At 41.9% G+C, this 19,731-nt stretch overlaps 1 protein-coding gene across 4 annotated transcripts in view; it reads right to left on the reverse strand.

Annotated features, from left to right (window-relative positions):
* Window positions 1-10,684: 10,684 nt before the first annotated feature.
* The window catches only part of PRPF4B (pre-mRNA processing factor 4B), a 56,591-nt gene continuing 47,544 nt past the window's right edge, over window positions 10,685-19,731 (reverse strand). Inside the window, exons 12-20 of one of the 4 annotated variants that reach the window (XM_045005680.1) lie at window positions 19,505-19,619; window positions 16,959-17,110; window positions 16,267-16,353; window positions 14,464-14,742; window positions 13,992-14,126; window positions 13,435-13,480; window positions 12,836-12,921; window positions 11,978-12,023; window positions 10,685-10,875 (exon numbers count right to left, since the gene is read on the reverse strand). In XM_045005680.1, coding sequence (XP_044861615.1) covers window positions 14,539-14,742; window positions 16,267-16,353; window positions 16,959-17,110; window positions 19,505-19,619 — 558 coding nt within the window. In that variant the 3' untranslated portion in view covers window positions 10,685-10,875; window positions 11,978-12,023; window positions 12,836-12,921; ... (1 more) ...; window positions 13,992-14,126; window positions 14,464-14,538. Of the gene's footprint in view, window positions 12,570-12,835; window positions 12,922-13,434; window positions 13,481-13,991; window positions 14,743-16,266; window positions 16,354-16,958; window positions 17,111-19,504; window positions 19,620-19,731 lie in introns of all 4 variants that reach the window. The other 3 variants (XM_045005679.1, XM_045005682.1, XM_045005681.1) reach the window with 3 other exon arrangements.

The following is a 19,731-nucleotide window of genomic DNA, read 5'->3' on the forward strand; positions in this document are numbered from 1 at the left end:
TTGTTGTTTTATAAATAAAAATTAAATGTCTGTCCAGTGATCTCCTCCTAGTGCAGCATAGCAAGAAAATCCTCCAAATATTAATGATTAACCTGTTGAATTGGAGATAGTTCACCTCTCAGTGACTTCATAAATATCTGCTTCAGTTACCTTTGGTAAATGAAATAACCAATCATTCATTTTCTGATATAGCTGTAAAACTAATCTGAAAAGTTTTCAAAATAAATCACTTAAAATGCATAGTGTGTACCGTCTAAAAATGAAACCATCTATCTCTGAGTTGTGAAGAATAGGTATTAAGGTTATAACAACCAACAAGAATGCACTTTTATGTAGAAATCCATGATTAAATAATCAAATCCACCCTGCTTTATAGTTTCAAAAGGATTAATTATTCTTCACTTCCTGCCCAAACCTGCATAGTATTGTTGTTTAATGTTAAGCTGTTGCAGCACATTTCATTGTCGGTGAAGTGACTTGTGTGTAAAGATAAACAACACTCCATTTTTCAAATACCTCTGGGGTATTTGGTGAAAGGTGCTCTATAAATGCTATCAAGCCTTTCCTTTAAAAATCTAATACACATCTACAACCTTTTTTTGTTTCACTTTTCAGATCCAAGAATCACTGTCTTCAGATTCATGATTTACTGTACACCAAATGTGCAGATACCTCTCAACATGCATGCAATATTTATTTCTTAAACATGTGTGACTGCATAAATCAGGGTAGTAGTAATGAAGCAGTTTCTCAAATTTTAAGGCCTAGCAAACCACATCTAAAACTCAAAAATACTTGGCGTATCACCTGTGTAATTTTAATCAGTGTATTTCTTTATTTGAATACACTTTCAATCAACCAACATCTGATTGTGGCTCACATACCATCAGGAGTAAATGTAATAGTTTGAGAACTACTGAAGTGGTAGGATATGGAACCCTTCATCTTTAGTTTATCAATTAAAATCATCCTGGGTCAGTAGTAATCAGTTAGTTGATGGTGTTTGTTCAGTTCCTAGTGGACAGGTATTCACATCACAACATGTATTAACTCTCATGAAAATGTGAGACAAAGTGAAAAACAGATTGCTATTTAGATGTCTATAGTATATCATAAAACACCTATTATTTGTATTACTATAGTGCCTCAGAGCCCCAGTCAAGTACCCAGGACCCCACTGTGTTAAGTGCTATACAACACAGAAAAAAAAATGGATCCTGCCCTAACGAGCTTACAATCTAAGTAGAAGATAAGAGACAACAGCCGGTTACAGACAGGAGAGGTAATGCAAGGAAACAATGAGAATATTGGTCAGTGTTACAGGCAGTGGTCTCAGCATACCAGCAGCCTAACTGTTGTGAAGATTTTTGTAAGAATCACAGCCAAGGAGTTTTAAGGAGGGTGAGTTAGTTTGCAGGTGTTTATGGGGAGCTTCTCCCAAGCATGAGACAAAGCAAACTGCTTGTTTGGAAATAGAGGCTGGCATCACAGGCTGATCAGAGGTGGGAATCATCACTTCCATGGTGAATGAGATGGGATAGGTAAGATGGGAATAGGCAGTGGAGGTAAATCTTATGTTTGATATTGTAGAGAACAGAGAGCCAGTGGAGGGATGCAAACAAATGGGTTATACAATCAAAGCGATGGGCTAGGAAAGCGATCTTTGCAGCAGCATTCGGAATGGTTATGAGCAGAACAAGACTGCATTTGTCAAGACCAAAGAGAGGGATGTTGCAATAACAGATCTGAGAGAGCCTGAACAAGAGTTTTATGTGGGATTGTTGTGCATGAAAGTGTGAGAAACTGACATGCAAGTTTCAAAGATGAGACTAGTTCTTATCTGCTGGTAGGCAGTAAACAGGATAATAAATTAGAAGGTGGTACAGAATGGCAATTATCCAATGAAGTTACAGCTGTGCTTGTGTGTATTTTATTAACCAATTAGCAATTGCTTGATTGCTTGGCCTTAATTGTATATAAGAGCATGCTGGAGAGAAATAAATGACTCTGCTTCCAATCATACTGACTGCTGAGCTTTGTCCACGCACGCCTGCGATGCAACAAATGGTGACCCCGACGTGATTCGTATCGAATGAAAGTGTCGGTGGCCTGACCCAGGCGGAGAAGCCCTGAGCCCAGAGGCGAACGGCCAGGAGCCTGAGCCCAGAGGCGGGGAGTGCTTATCCGACGTGATTCGTATCGAATGATAGTGTCGGGAGCCTGAGCCCAGAGGCGAACGGCCAGGAGCCTGAGCCCAGAGGCGGGGAGTGCTTATCCGACGTGACTCGTATCGAATGATGATAGTGTCGGGAGCCTGAGCCCAGAGGCGAATGGCCAGGAGCCTGAGCCCAGAGGCGGGCGGCTGGGAGCCGCGGCGGGGAGTGCTGGAGAAGCCCCCGGACCCCGACGTGACTCGTATCGAATGATGATAGTGTCGGGAGCCTGAGCCCAGAGGCGAACGGCCAGGAGCCTGAGCCCAGAGGCGAGCGGAGGAGCTGCGGCGGGGAGTGCTGGAGAAGCCCCCGGGCGTCCGAAAAGAGAGGCGCACCTGAGCCCTGAGGAGAGCGGCTATAAGCCGCGGAGGAGAGGGGCGGCTATAAGTCGCGGAGGAAAGCGGCGGCTACAAGCCGCGGAGGAAAGCGGCGGCTACAAGCCGCGGAGGAGAAGGGCAGAGCAGCTAATATGAGTACCGCTGTATCAGCTGAAGAAAAGATAACACAGAAGCTTTATTTGCACATTATGAACCGACAGGGGGAAAAGATTTCCCCTGCTGCACTGATTCACTTATTAAGAAGAGAGGGGGAGTTGGGGAGGCTCCTCCTGACCGGCCTTCGGGCACAGGACGAGGAGGTGCTCCGCTGGAAGCGAGCCCTGGACGGGAAGACGTTGGAGTGCACGGCGCAGGCAGAGGCTCGTGCCGTGGCCCCGGAGGTCGTTTGGACCTACAAGCAAGTAAGTTGTTTTGGCAGAAGCCCGGAGAAGGCATCCTACGCTGGCTGGTCTGAGCCTGAGACAGTGCCGGGAATGAGCAGCAACAGCTGGGTGTTCTGACACAGGATTTACAGTTTAAAAGAAGCCAAGCAGGGAAAGTAAAAGAACAGCATGAGTTAATCGAAGACAGCTCATTTTTTTCTTTTTGGCCCCGGTCAAGGACATATTGCTCACAGCTTAGACTAATGAGAGCTGAAAAACCGCCCAAAAAAGCTAATGAAAGCTGCAAAATCCTGCCAGGCACTAACGGAATGTGTTAGCTGTCTTCTTTCACAGGTATGGAAGAGCTGCCCAAAGATCCTAGCAGCCCTGTCAATTTTGCAACCAGGAGACTGACTGCCTGGACCCATGATTTTATTGCAAAAGACCCCTTCACATCAGAATTTTTCTACTGATGATTGGCCTAATTATTTTTTAGTTTCATTGTGCTTTTGAATAGCAGGAAAAAAGGACAAGGTAACGTGCTGGTTAACCTTTCCCTTGTCCGCTGCAGCCCCCATTGTGTTATTGGATTTTCTTTTTTTTTTGTTGTTTTTTGAAAGAAGCAAAATTACTACAGGATGATGTCCTGGTAAACTTCCCCCGTAGAAGCTGAACCACGACGGTGGTGGAAAAGAAGAAAAAACACTCACGTTGTTGATATTGCCAAAGTCCAGAAATTCCTGACTAAAAAGACATTGAGAACTGACCCTGGTGAAGAAACAAAGAATTGTACACTGGCAGGAAGAAATTTGGGACTCCTGCTGAGAAATGTGATGTTAATTGGATTTTGGGATTTATTTTACAGGCTGCGCCCTGTGTTTTGGATAAAAATTTTAGCATGTATTGCCCCCCCCCCTATTGGATTGTACATGATGTTACCCCCCCCATTACTAACCCCAGTTTTTTTAGAGCCTAATTGTTTTTTGTTTTTAGAGTTTGAGAAAACTCAGCCAAAAGGTTTGTTGAGTATTCTCAAAGGGGGGAGTTGTGGGTTATTTAGGCATAAATTTAGGTAATTCGGGAGAATGGCTTTGAATTTATGTGACCCAAAGTACCTTTATGTAAAGTGCTTTTGTTAGCCTTATTAGATTTTTGTTAATTTTGTGTTATGTGCTGATTATTGGTTGTTGTAGATTGCTTGATACTAGATGTAGCCTATATTTAAAATAGATAGGCTGATTGCAGATGTTGTAATTAAAGTTATATGCATGAGAATGTAGCCCCCACGGTGGGAAAATACAGATAATTGCTCGCAGTAGAGATTAGAAGGGTGGGGGCTAGTTAAGAAGTACACCCTCCTAGCTAAATTGATAGTGGGATAAGTTGGTATTCATGAAAGGAACGGTTTAGCAAAAGGAAAAAAGGATCGGGCCCAGGCAGGCAGGCAATAGGCAGAGAACTTGGAAAGGAAAAAAGGATCGGGCCCAAGCGGGTAGGCAATAGACAGAGAATCTGAAGAGGAAAAAAGGATCGGGCCCAGGCGGCCAGGCTACAGACAAAAGCTTGGGAATTTCAAATATTCAGGGGGATACTTGGAATGGTGATTTAAGTTGAGAAAGGTTGTTGTTGGAAGACAAGCTAGTAATTTTTAAGGAGAGTACAAAGTTAATTTTGTGGTTGCTAAAGGGAATAATAGCTGAATTTTGTAAAAATGCTGAGAGAGAAAAGTTTTTGGTGTTTTGAAATTTTTGTAAATAAATTTAGGCAAAGAAATTAGTTTGTAATTGTTTGGCTATGAATAATTTTGTTGTATTAGCTGAAGAATGTATATAGTGCTATGTAATTGAGATTGTATTAGGTTTTATGGGCATATAAGTGGTGATTTTTTTTTTTTTTTTTTTTAGTGTTTAAAAGCAGAAGCTGATAGTAAGAAATTTTAAGCTGTGATTAGCTTTGGATTTTAGAGGTAAGCTAGGAAGCAATTGTATTATTGTAAATGATTTAATTGATGATGTAATTTTCCTTTTTTTGCCTGGTAGTAATAAGGGTATTTGTATATTGTATGTAATGATTGCTTGCCCAGTAGGGGTAGTTTTGTTTTTGTTTTTTAGATATTAAAGAAAATTGGTGTTAGCTGCATAGCATTTTATGTACCATGCATTTATTTATAGAGTTTACATTTATGTTTTATGTCTTGTGTTTGTTTGTGACATGTGTTTTCTGGCCAGAATTGTTGTGGTGTTGTTGAGATGTTTATGTGGTTTATGTTGTGTTTTCTGCTGTGAATCCCCCCCCCTCAGTGTCAGTTTGATCACCTGACACATGAGGGATGGATTGGTAATAGAAATTTTGTCACAATTTGGTGTGCAATAGAGAATGGGGGAACCCTGCAGAATTTACATTATTTATTTGTTTTACCCTTGTTGTTTTATGTTTGCTTTGTTTGGTACTGCTGGTGTTATATGTTAAGAATGGCATGATTAAAGGTGAGCCCTAATAGATTAAGGAAATACTATTTGGTTTGGGTGCACTATTTAGCTTTGGCTCTGTTTTGTTTAACCGGTTACTGTTGTTTTTTCTGCTCTGTTCATTTGGGCGTTAGGTGTGTGGGCGGAACTGGATTTCTTGTTCGTAATTCCTCAGGGTGGAAGCCATGTGTGCGATGAAGCTCTGAAGTTGTTTTGGGATTCTTCAGTCCCGCCCCCTGTAACGGATAATGTAATGGAAGTAGGAAAAATCTGGCTTAGACTGTAATTTTTTTTGCTCTCTGTGTAATTTTTTGTTCTGTTTAAGCGCAAGCAGACAAATGGGAATGCTGGTGCTTGTATTGCTAGATTAGCTCAAGGTTATGCTGCTGTTGTTGTACCAGAGCGCTTGAGAAAGCGAGGGGAGGAATGTAGGAGGCTAGGGAACCACGGAAGATTCTGTTATGGTTTAGTTAGGCAGCTGGTGTTTAGATTTGCTTTTAGTTTTGCTGTGTAATAGATTGTAGTAATGTGATGCTATGAGCTGGGAATGTTTTGCTGTGCCTTCCCTTTTTTATTATGAGAAAAGGGGGGAGGTGTGGGATTGTTGTGCATGAGAGTGTGAGAAACTGACATGCAAGTTTCAAGGATGAGACTAGTTCTTATCTGCTGGTAGGCAGTAAACAGGATAATAAATTAGAAGGTGGTACAGAATGGCAATTATCCAATGAAGTTACAGCTGTGCTTGTGTGTATTTTATTAACCAATTAGCAATTGCTTGATTGCTTGGCCTTAATTGTATATAAGAGCATGCTGGAGAGAAATAAATGACTCTGCTTCCAATCATACTGACTGCTGAGCTTTGTCCACGCACGCCTGCGATGCAACAGTTTTAGCTGTGTGATTGGATAGGAATGGCCATATCTTGGAGATACTATGCAGAAAGAAACTGCAAGAGTTGGACATAGCCTGGATGTGATAATCTAGAGACAGGTTCAAATAGAAGATGACGATCAGGTTATTAGCCTGAGAGACAGGTGGAATGGTGGTGTTGTCCATTGATCAAGAAAGAGGTAGTGAGAAGGTCTTGGGGGTGAGGGTTAGATTTAACAGCTCTGGTTTAGTCATATTGAGCTTGAGCGGATGCCTGAACATCAACAAGGCACTGTTAGAGGGACAGGCCAAGATTTTATTTTGGATAAGAGACCAGTCCAGAATAGAGGTAATTCTGAAGTTGTTGGTATAGACATGGTATTGAATTTGTGTTTACAGATGATATTACAGAGAGAGAAGGTTAGAGGGAGAAAAGGGGACTAAGAACAGAGCCATATGGAACCCCCACAGAAAGATGTGGGGCCAGAGCCAGCAGATGAGGAGGATCCTTCAATGGACAGATTGAAAGAGCATTTAGAGCAGTAGTCCCCAAACTTTTCAAAGTCATGCCCCCCACTTACCTTTGCGCACGCATGCACACACCCATACCCCCCCGGGTCTGGGAACAGGGCCATGGCTCAGGTTGGGGGAGGAGGATGCGGACGGGGTAAGGCGGCTAAGGCTGGAGATGGGCCTGGGGCCAGAAACAGAGCCGCAGCCAGGGGCTGAGACTGGGGGTAGGGGCAGGTGTGGAGCTGCAGCCAGGGTGTGGTTAGGGGGCTGCGGGCAGGGTGGGGCTCCCTCCCCATCCCCACCACGCCCCTCTGAACATTCCTCCACACCCCCTAGGTGATACATCCCAGTTTGGGGACCTCTGAATTAGAGAAACAGAGGAACTAGCACAGGGCAGAGTTATGGAAGCCAAGGAAGGACAAGATTTTAAGAAAAGCATGGTCAACAGTATCTAAGGCAGCTGACAGGTGAAGGAGGACGAGGATGAAGTGAAGGCTAGGAAAAGGTCATTAGAGATTTTGGTGAGTGCTTTCAGTGGAGTGCAAGACATTGGATTGGAGAGTCAAAGATGAAACTGGAGGAAAAATGCCAGAAAAAGATTGTAAAAAGCACATTCAATGAGCTTAGAGATGAAAGAGAGAATGGGTGTTAGTTGGAGAGGCAAGTGGGGTTAAGTGTGGGATTTTTTTTAAGATGGGAGAGACTACAGCATGCTTGTGTTCTGACAGGAAAGAGCCAGAGTAGAGTTTGAGATTAAGGGGTAAGGGAGGATATGAGAGTAAGTGCGAGGAAGATGGAGCTTACTGGGGCAAGTGGAGATGTTAAGAGGAGGGAAGGCAAGCTGAGGGGAGGGGGAAGGTCATGTCGTATTTTGTCAATTCAAGGCTCCAGACCATATATTAGAGATATAAACATTCTAGTACCGTAACTCCTCACTTAACGTTGTAGTTCTGTTCCTGAAAAATGCGACTTTAAGCAAAACGATGTTAAGCGAATCAAATTTCCCCATAAGAATAAATGTAAATGAGGGGGGTTAGGTTCCAGGGAATTTTTTTTCACCAGACAAAAAACTATATATTATATAGATATACACACAGTATACGTTTTAAACAAACAATTTAATACTGTTTACAGCTATGATGATTGTGAAGCTTGGTTGAGGGGTGGTGAAGTTAGAGGGTGGAAGAGGGTGGGATATTTCCTAGGGAATGCCTTGCTGCTAAATCAGTGGTTCTCATTTTTGTACTGGTGACCCCTTTCACATAGCAAGCCTCTGAGTGCAACCCCCCCAAATAAATTAAAAATACTTTTTTATATATTTAACCCCATTATAAATGCTGGAGGCAAAGCCGGGTTTGGGGTGGAGGCTAACAGCTCACGACTCCCTATGTAATAACCTCACGACCCCAAGTTTGAGAACCCCTGTGCTAAATGATGAACTAGCACTTGGTTGAGCCCTCAAGGGTTAACACATTGTTGTTAATGTAGCCTCTCATTCTACAAGACAGCAGGAATGGAGAGGAGGGGAGACAGCATAGCAGACAGAGACAGACACACACCCTGTGTGTGGGAGAGAGAAATGCACACTGCCCCTTTAAGTAAGCTGACCCACTCTTAAGTGCATTGTCTTTTTAAGTTGATCAGGAAGTTGAGACAGCAGCTGCTGCCCCAGGTGCTCTCTGTCTCTCTCCCTCCGTGTCCCCTCCCTGCTCTATATGGAGAAGAAGGGGTAAGCGGGGTGTAGGAGCAGCAGGGAGGGGGACACCCTGACATTAGCCCCCCCAACTCCCTCCTGCACAGCAAGCAAGAATCTCTGGGAGCAGCTCCAAGACAGAGGGCAGGAGCAGCACATGGCATTGGGGGAAGGGAGGCAATTGCTAGCTTGCTGGGCGGCTGCAGCACAGGGAACTTAAGGGAGCGGGGAGCTGATGGGGGGCTGCCGCTCCACCCTGGTTCCAAGCCCCCACCAGCTAGCTGCAATGGGCTGCTCTTCCTGCAAGCAGTGGACAAAGCAGGCGGCTGCCAAACGACATTAGAAGGGAGCATTGCAGAACTTTAAACGAGCATGTTCCCTAACTGATCAGCAACGTTACAACCAAACAGCGTTAACCGGGACGACTAAGTGAGGAGTTACTGTACAGTCAAAAATAAATACAGACTCATCAAAATTAGGAAGTGGGGAAAAAGTCCACCCTAGCTGCAAACACCATCCATTTGCATATAGATCCCAGTCCAGACCGCACACTTCCTCCTCAAAAGCCTCAAAAAGTTTTTTTGCAACATGCCCTGAAGATCATCAGATTTGGGTGATTTTTGACCCAAGGTCAAGGCTGAAATAAATTCCGAAGTTCAAGGCCCTTCACAGACAATGCCCTTCCAGCAGCTCCCTCCTCTTTTAAACAGAGGGGCCTTCAGCTCAACCACTTCTAATCAAAACTGCACCATTGGTATCACCTAGAGAGAGAGATGGTCTCAAGTAGGCAGCTCCAACCCATTTAAAAACTGACTGGTCAATACCAAGACCTTAAATTTCACCTGGCAATTACAGGCAGCCAATACAGAGCACTAATTTCATGTGTTCAAGTCAGAAACTCCAATTAACAAGTAAGCCACCACATTCTTCACCAGCTTTACTTTTAAGTTGATTTAAGGTATTGTCCCATCTAGATTACATTGCTATAGCGTAACCTCAAAGTGACACAGTGACATGGTGAATAAAGTCTGCAAGAGAGTTCGAACTTCTTGGCTAGATGAAGACAGCCAGCCATCCTGTCCAAGAAGCTAGTGAATCAACAATACACTTAAAAAGAAATGGCAAGCACAACCCCTGAATTAAAGAGGCAACATAATCCTCACCATTTCATCAGGCTGCTTTTCCCATCCTACCATCTTCACACTCTTATCCTGATTAAGCTACAGCCATCAATCTTAGTCACTGACATGGCCCCCATGAGTGTAATATAAATGTTAATGTGTTTATCCTCACAAAATCCTGTGCACTATTACCCTATTTTACGGATGGGGAACTGAGGCACAAAGAGACTAAAATGACTCTTGCCCAACGTCACAAAGAAAGTGTGTGATGGAGCAGGTAACTGAATACCTCTGGTACCTGTTATTGATACTGGCCTAAACTCTAGCAGAGAAAACGGAATCTGAAGCGCTACATTGGCATGTTATGATTTAGTGCAGAGGTGGGCAAACTATGGCCCGCGGGCCCCTCCTGCCTGGCCCTTGAGCTCCTGCCCCCAGCCTCATTCCTGCTGTTCCCCCTCCCCCACAGTCTCCACTCACCCTGCCGCCGCCATGATGCTCTGGGCAGCGGGACTGTGAGCTCCTGGGTCAATGCAGCTGCAGAGCCTGGCCTGACCCGGTGCTCTGTGCTGTGCGGTGGCATGGCTGTCGCTCTGCCAGCCACCGGTGCTCCAGGCAGCGCAGTAAGGGGGCAGGGAGCAGAGGGGGTTAAGATAGAGGGCAGGGGAGTTTGAGGTGGTGGTCAGGGAACAGGGGTGTGGATAGGGGTCGGGGCAGTCAGAGGGCAGGGGTTCTGGGGGAGCAGTCAGGAATGAGGGGGGGTGGGATGGAGTGGCGGGGGAGGGGGCAGTCAGAGGCAGGGCTTCCAGGGGCTGTCAGGGACAGGGAAGTTGGATGGGGCAAGAGTCCCAGGGGGGACTGTCAGGGGGCGAGAAGCAGGAGGGGTCAGATAGGGGGCGGGGCTGGGCCACGCCTGGCTGTTTGGGGAGGCATAGCCTCCGCTAACCGTCCCTCCATACAATTTTGGAAACCCGATGTGGCCCTCAGGCCTAAAAGTTTGCTCCTGATTTAGTGTATGCAAATATTTGAAAAAAGTATTTAAAAGCTTTATATTATCAACTTTATAAACAGAGCAAAAGTAAAAAACACAGGATGCAAATAACTTCCAAAATCTTATTTTATTAACTTGAAGCAATTGCCACTTTGAACATTTGCTGCTATAACTATGAGTTACAGTTGATGACTTAATACACTGTAGAAGATTACGTTATATCTCCTGTATTCTCACAGAATGATCAGCCTTCTGTGTATGGATCAATATATTCAAAGGTTCTTCAGAGGTTTACTGCCACTTACCCTATATATGGACGGAAAAACATTATTAAAAAATGTAATGATTCAAAATCAAAATTCATTTAACAAATTTATTTTAAAATGGTTTTCAATTTTGTCAACCTATATGTATTCACCTAAGCAACATACATAACAAATATAAGTAGTAAAGGGATTTTTTAGCATACATCTCCAGTGCATTTAATTCTCATCTGGGGGCCCAGATTCAAAAGCACTTTTAGTTTGTTTTTTTGTTGATTTTCAGTCACCATGAGACACAGATCATGGGTTAAATGCTTGGGTTCAGCCAAGTTTCACTTGGCACCAGACCCAAGGTGTGGAGGCAGCAAAAACAGCTGTATACCACCCTCATCCAAAAGCCAACTGCGAATGGCAGCTTCAGGGATTCTTCTATTTTGTACCAGTTTGCCACAGCTGGGAATCAGCAGAGTTCAGCACCACTCCATTCACACATCCAACTCTCCCTTACACCAAGGGTTGAGAGGGAGAGGGGAGGCAAATAGGTAATTATGTCTCTACACCACTCAGAAATCTTCCATGCTGGGGGAACCATTTGGCTAGATGTTCAAGCCAGAATTACAACTCCTTTGTTCTGCCAGAAAAGCACAAAGGGAGCTGGAGGAGGGCCAAGGACCAGGATCCACTTGTTTTTCAACAATTTCTCATAACCCACCCCCCTAGTTACAATGTTTGCTCTGCTGGCTAAAGGTAAGTAAGAGATAGTATTAGCATTTATAATGCACTTGCTACAATAAAATATGGGAACAAAATTTTATATCCTCTGCTAGTAAAATCATAAAAACATCAGTGATGCTAAAATATATATATTTTACCGACAAATTTGGTTGACTCCTTCCTAAAGGAAAAGTATCATACCCAATATTTCTCCTATTAGAAGAAAGTTACAGATACAGTATTGTGTATCTTCCTACATTTGATCACAACAAAATCACATCGACCAGAAATGAAACAAGCACATCATACAAATAAATACCATCACAACAGGACTATTCTTAGAATTACCAATAGTGCTAATGAATGCTGTAAACAGAAAGATTAGACAGATAACATGAAAAATATTTTCATATCTTTTATAGGACAGAAACCTTTGTTCATGTCTTCTGGTGGTCATCATCTTCTTTTGAGCGGCACCTACAACACAAAGAACAAGTAAACGAGCAACTTTATTCTTCTTTAGAATAGTTTTTAAAAGTTCTGTAGGTATAAGGTGCATTGTTTCTATTGGAGCTGACAACTCATTTCACGATTCTTAAATAGAGATACAAAATAATGGTCAAAATCAACAGAAACAATAGGATTTCACTACATCTGTGTAAAATTGCCACCAGAAGTGCTGGATATGTTATAGGCGTCACCATAACAGTGCAAATTTCTTTGTGTGAAATTAGCTAACAAGTATCTAGTTCTTCATTTCAGTAAGAGTGAAATCTGCATTCTATTTCCTGTATGAACAAGAAACTTAATATGTTGAAGTAGGAACAGATTTACTTTTCACCAAAAATTAAAATAAAAACTGAGAAAAGACAGGTTGAAGGTTCAAAATAGGCATGTAACATCACCCATCACCTGCCTGCTTTGTAGTTCATTACATCTCCTTGGTGGGGAACACCCCACCAGCAGAATGACTGCTTAGTCTCATTTTCCATCCTTGATTGCACTAAGTGTGCATGTTTGTGCCTAGATGGATAAAGAAGTCCTATTTACAATCTGAAAAGGGTATTACAAAAAAACCCTAAATCTCTGTTTTTTCTATACCTTTTATGCAAATAATAAATGGAAATAAAAAGATGCATTTTTTTATTGTCTCAAACTATATTTAAAACAGCAGTATGAATTGGGAAAGTTTGATTCTGGATTCTTCATGTTGCATAACTAACTCAAATGTTTCAAACTATTTTTAACTTGTTGCTAAATGTTTATCTACACATGCTGTCAGAAATAACCTTGTTAGGAAGGTGAAGTTGGTGTCTCATCAAATCAGACCCATGGAGTAGGCGTAGAGTGGCCTGTGCCTCGCTTTCCTTTCTCTCTTTCAGCACCATCAAAAGGAAAAGTGAGAAAAATAGCACAAACATTAGTTAAAGCCTGAATTCAATCATACATCCTACAGGAATAATTTCATAACAATGAAAGCAGATAGACAGTATCTGTAGGTTTTTGGTTTGTTTTCTTTCTTTTACAATGATGATAATTAGAGATCTAATTAATATCGCCTTCCAAAGATCATAACTTTAATAATCCCTTTAATTAAAGGATTTACAGAAAAATGAAGGGTTTCTTCTTATGTATTACCTGATTTACCAGCACTGAAGACAAAATCTTTTAAAAATGGCTACAAATGCCTTGTTCACAAAAGACTTTATTATCTAATGATGCATACTGAAAACATACAGAAATCTGCATGGTCCACTTTACATGCAGCAGAACAATCTTCACTTTACAATAAGTGAGTGTCAACTGTTTTATGCAAGAGACAACACTGTCACATTTCTTAAAGAAAAGCTTCATTTACAAAAGAAATAAAAGGTAAAGAAGCAATTACCGCTTTTAAAAAGCAGCTGCTTTGTTCAAGAGTGGAAGGTTTATGCCTGTATTGAAAGACAACATGATCACAAATAATGAAAACAATGAACAAATGAAACACTTTTAGCATAAAGCAGTACACTTTCAAAATGACATACAAATAGTTAAAAATTTCATTATATTGTCTATCTATCCTTTAGATATAAGGTCTTTCAGAATCAGATCCCAACATATGTAATTAGTAAATGAAAACTTTTCTGTTAAGTATTGGTTCTATGTCATAGTGAACTATATTTAACAAAATGTATACAAAGTCTATAGCAAGTTGATTAAAAAAATTAAAGTAATAAGAACAGTACACTGAAGGCGCTCTATCCATCAAGTGCGCATTCTCCAAATTTTAAATGTGATGAACAGAACAGAAGTCGTAACTATGCCACAGTTGCAATGCCAGAAAATAAAACATCATTTATCAAACATGCAGGGAATTCTGCCATAAAGCTATTGTCTCTCATTTGTCAGTTGTTCCAGTAAAATAACATCTTAAACACCGGTGATGTTGATGGTTTAGCTTACCTTCAGTGTACTGAAAGTTGTACACAACCTGCTTTAAAAGAGGAGACCATCCCTGCAGGCAGGCTCAAGAAGGAACAGACCCCCTTCGGCACTGACTACACCAAGGGCATGCTGCTGTGGCCTGCACACACACACCTAGGAAAACGTGAATATAAACAGCATTTATGCTGGCCATTTTTTAAAGACAAAAATGAAGCCAAGTCTGCTAAGAACAAATCAACCACCCAGTATTACTGTTCTTTTATAACAAGCTTTTTTTTTTTTTTTTTATAATATATGAACTGCAACCATATACATTAGCATTGTACTTGTGTGCAGTCTTGGCAATTAAAACAGTTCTACAGTGAAAATTTTCACATAAGACACAAACAGAATTACTCTAACATTTCTAAAAGAAATATCAGCCTTGGTGTTAATTCAAATATATCATTCTTCCTCAACTTTGCAGGGGGAAATATTTATGTTTATATACATTAATAAACTGCTGTGAAATTTCTTCAGTCTTTGTATCTTAACTACTCAAACCCTTTGGACTTCTTCATCTGATTTAAATTTTTTCCTGGATGAAGGCGTGTTGCAGAGCCTGGTTGATGCTAATCCGTTTGGCTGGGTCTAACATTAGGATCTGGTCCAACAAGTCCTTTAGCTGATGTACTTTTTTCCGCTGGTCTTCAGGGAGTCGTTGGCACCCAATCAAGTCTGCTAACAGGTCCTTAGTTGGATTAATGGTGCTCATGACAGTAACTTTTTCCTAATATAAAAAGAGCAACCAACATTTATTTCTATATATATTAGCACTGTTAATAAAACTACTATGAGCACAATAAGAAGCACATATTCCAGTTAAAGAACTCTCTCTCTCTCTCCACTGTTATTCCTCCTAAATTTACTGCTGTCCAACACATATTTAGTGTTGTAACTCTTATTACTGTAAATGTTATTTAAAGAAATACTGAAAACTGAAGACTAATAAATGTGCTTTATGCCAAATACATTGATTTTCTTGCACATCTCGTTTAAGACCTGCTTCTCTACATTTGAGACTCAGTGGATTAGTATACTGAGAATTCTAAGTGAGAAAGCATGTTCTATATTTGCCAATTTGATGCATTCTTACGGTGCACTCTAACGTTCAATGGTACACATTATAATCCCTAAGGGCATAGCTACCCTAGAAAATTACGTTGGCCTAAATTGCGTCGGCATATAGCCACCACAGTCATTTAATTGTTTTTGCGGTCCACACTATGCTCCTTGTGTTGGTGGTGCATGTCCTCACCAGAAGCGCTTGTACTGACTGTATTGTCAGTGTGGGGCACTGTGGGATGGCTTCTGAAAGCCAGTAACAGTCGATGTAAACAACACAGTGTTTATATTGACACTGCATCGACCTAACATCAATACTGACTCTATGGGTATGTCTACACTACCCGCCGGATCGGCGGGTAGCGATCGGTTTATCGGGGATCGATATATCGCATCTCATCTAGACGTGATATATCGATCCCCGAACGCGCGCCCGTCGACTCCGGAACTCCACCAGGGCGAGCAGCGGTAGCGGAGTCGACAGGGGGAGCTCCGGCCGTCGATCCCGTGCCGTGAGGACGGGAGGTAAGTCGGAATAAAATACTTCGACTTCAGCTACGCTATTCCCGTAGCTGAAGTTGCGTCTCTCTCATCGACCCCGCCCCCTAGTGTAGACCAGGCCTACGCCTCTTGTGGAGATGGAGTTTTTAAGTCAGCATAGTGGGGCAGTTATGTTGATGGGAGCAAAATTCTAGCATAGACACTTACATAGTTAGATTGACGTAAGCTGCCTTGCGTCGACCTAACTTTTTAGTGTAGACCAGACTTAAGGGAGTATTCTATAACAAACATGTCACATAACAGATGCACATTTTCTAATTTTAACAAAACAAAGGAAGGCAGCAGCATTCAGATTTATTCATAATTTCAAGCTAAGTTTATACAAGGTTAAATTATATGAAGGAGTGTACTCAGTTTCTGATTGAGAATAACCAGATTTTTTTTTTTTAAACAAATGCAAAATCATAGGTTAAATAATGTTCTAGCAACAGGGAATTTCCCTATCACAATAAACTTTCTGCATTCTGCAGGAAAAAAAAATATTTTCAACAGCCTTCACAACGTATCTTGGTACTAGTTAGAACATTAATTAATAGGTCATTAATTACTGAATTTCATAACTGAAACATTATTATAGTTAAACAACTTTTTAAAAAATTACAGTTCAGTTAGTTCATTTAAGACTTACCCTTTCTGTTACTTTGTCTACTTCTATATACATGAAGTTGAGATTTTGATCAAAGTGCTGATCTTTGAATACACCTTTTCGGATCATCTGAAAATAAAACAGGGGCAGGGAGTTTTGTAAAGTTCTTTGACTTGAAAACTTCAGATTTTAGACTCATCATAATGGAAGATTATATCTACTGACTTACAGTAATATGAAATACTTTTAACAGTCTTTCAGAGAACAGTGAGAAATGACTAGAACGTAGGAAGAGCCATACTGAATCAGACCGATGGTCCATCCAGCTCAGTATCCTGTCTTCTGACAGTGGCCAATGTCAGGTGTTTCAGAGGGTCTGAACAGAACAGGTAATCATCAAGTGATCCATCCCCTGTCGCCCATTCCCAGCTTCTGGCAAGACTAGACTGAATAAAATGTCACTCAAAGCAGTTGGTAACACACACAGTTATCTTCCATTTACTTACGTGTTTTATTTTTTCAGGTCAGTGTATAAAAGAGGTTTCTGCTTTCACATAACACTTAGTCTATGAAAAAGAAGTCATGTACTTTCACATCATAACATTTATAATCAATACAAATTCTACAGTCAAAAGGCTGTTGGCTATTAAGACATCAGACCAAATTCAGTGTTTACTATGATGCCTATTACTGCAATTTCATATGAGATTTTAAACAGTTTACACATTTCTTACCTTGTTTGGCATCTTTCCTTTGAGGTCCATGGCAAGTTTCAGCATATGGTTATTGGTTTTGCCAGGAAACAGTATTTTTCCTGTATAAAGTTCATATAACGTGCAGCCTACTGACCACATATCTATACCATAATCATAGATTTTGCCTATAACTGAAACAGAAGAGTTTTTTGATTACATCAGTTAATACCACAAAAGCAGGCATAAACATAAAATACTACAAGAGTAAACAGATACTGTAAACCCTGATTTAGGAGCTACCTTAAAACTCATATTCCTAAGAAGAGTAAAGTACCAAAGAAAGAGAATGAAAGTCTTTCCATTTTCCCATGACAGTGGGCTTTAACTGTAACTTGCCCTGGCCACCACAAAATAAAAAATAGTGAAAACTGTCAACCAAAATTGCCCCTTCCCTCCTCCCCTGGAAAGGTCATGTGAGCTTCTGCTCAGCAAAGTCTGTCTGTTCTGCCTCTGCAACATCCGAAATCCCTACCCGACTAGGACCAAACAATGAGCATCTCAAGCTCTCTTTCACCAAATGCTAGTGTGTTCTGCTACTGACAGATCATGGGACTGGTTATTGTTTTAACTTTGACTTTAGTTTTTAGATTATCTATGAAGCATCAATATTCCAAATACATATGGCCATGTATGATAATTACCAGTCAAGTATCAGAGGGGTAGCCGTGTTAGTCTGGATCTGTAAAAGCAACAAAGAATCCTGTGGCACCTTATAGACTAACAGACGTTTTGCAGCATGAGCTTTCGTGGGTGAATACCCACTTCTTCAGATGCAAGTGGTGGAAATTTCCAGGGGCAGGTTTATATATGCAAGCAAGAAGCAAGCTAGAGATAACGAGGTTAGATCAATCAGGGAGGATGGGGCCCTGTTCTAGCAGTTGAGGTGTGAAAACCAAGGGAGGAGAAACTGGTTCTGTAATTGGCAAGCCATTCACAGTCTTTGTTTAATCCTGAGCTGATGGTGTCAAATTTGCAGATGAACTGGAGCTCAGCAGTTTCTCTTTGAAGTCTGGTCCTGAAGTTTTTTTGCTGCAGGATGGCCACCTTAAGATCTGCTATTGTGTGGCCAGGGAGGTTGAAGTGTTCTCCTACAGGTTTTTGTATATTGCCATTCCTAATATCTGATTTGTGTCCATTTATCCTTTTCCTTAGAGACTGTCCAGTTTGGCCGATGTACATAGCAGAGGGGCACTGCTGGCATATGATGGCATATATTACATTGGTGGACGTGCAGGTGAATGAACCAGTGATGGTGTGGCTGACCTGGTTAGGTCCTGTGATGGTGTTGCTGGTGTAGATATGTGGGCAGAGTTGGCATCGAGGTTTGTTGCATGGGTTGGTTCCTGAGCTAGAGTTACTATGGTGCGGTGTGCAGTTACTGGTGAGAATATGCTTCAGGTTGGCAGGTTGTCTGTGGGCGAGGACTGGCCTGCCACCCAAGGCCTGTGAAAGTGTGGGATCATTCTCCAGGATGGGTTGTAGATCCCTGATGATGCGCTGGAGGGGTTTGAGCTGGGGACTGTATGTGATGGCCAGTGGTCCTAGTCGGGTAGGGATTTCGGATGTTGCAGAGGCAGAACAGACAGACTTTGCTGAGCAGAAGCTCACATGACCACTGGCCATCACATACAGTCCCCAGCTCAAACCCCTCCAGCGCATCATCAGGGATCTACAACCCATCCTGGAGAATGATCCCACACTTTCACAGGCCTTGGGTGGCAGGCCAGTCCTCGCCCACAGAGAACCTGCCAACCTGAAGCATATTCTCACCAGTAACTGCACACCGCACCATAGTAACTCTAGCTCAGGAACCAACCCATGCAACAAACCTCGATGCCAACTCTGCCCACATATCTACACCAGCAACACCATCACAGGACCTAACCAGGTCAGCCACACCATCACTGGTTCATTCACCTGCACGTCCACCAATGTAATATATGCCATCATATGCCAGCAGTGCCCCTCTGCTATGTACATCGGCCAAACTGGACAGTCTCTAAGGAAAAGGATAAATGGACACAAATCAGATATTAGGAATGGCAATATACAAAAACCTGTAGGAGAACACTTCAACCTCCCTGGCCACACAATAGCAGATCTTAAGGTGGCCATCCTGCAGCAAAAAAACTTCAGGACCAGACTTCAAAGAGAAACTGCTGAGCTCCAGTTCATCTGCAAATTTGACACCATCAGCTCAGGATTAAACAAAGACTGTGAATGGCTTGCCAATTACAGAACCAGTTTCTCCTCCCTTGGTTTTCACACCTCAACTGCTAGAACAGGGCCCCATCCTCCCTGATTGATCTAACCTCGTTATCTCTAGCTTGCTTCTTGCTTGCATATATAAACCTGCCCCTGGAAATTTCCACCACTTGCATCTGAAGAAGTGGGTATTCACCCACGAAAGCTCATGCTGCAAAACGTCTGTTAGTCTATAAGGTGCCACAGGATTCTTTGTTGCTTTTACCAGTCAAGTATTTACATAATTTAAATACAGAGAGAAATACCTCAGATAAACTTACTAATTTCAGGAGCTCGATAAAATCTACTGACAAGATATGGTGTGATGTCATTATCTGCAACATGTGAAGCTGATCCAAAATCACAAAGCTTTAATATGGTTTTAGATTCATTCACCTGCAAATTAAATAAAAACGTTACTGGCATAGTGACAGTACATAGATTGTCACAGATGCTGTGATAGTACATAAACTGTCATACACCAGTAACAAGTCAATATCAAATCATC

Source organism: Mauremys mutica, chromosome 2 (assembly GCF_020497125.1).
Source record: "Mauremys mutica isolate MM-2020 ecotype Southern chromosome 2, ASM2049712v1, whole genome shotgun sequence".
Classification (NCBI taxonomy): domain Eukaryota; kingdom Metazoa; phylum Chordata; order Testudines; family Geoemydidae; genus Mauremys; species Mauremys mutica.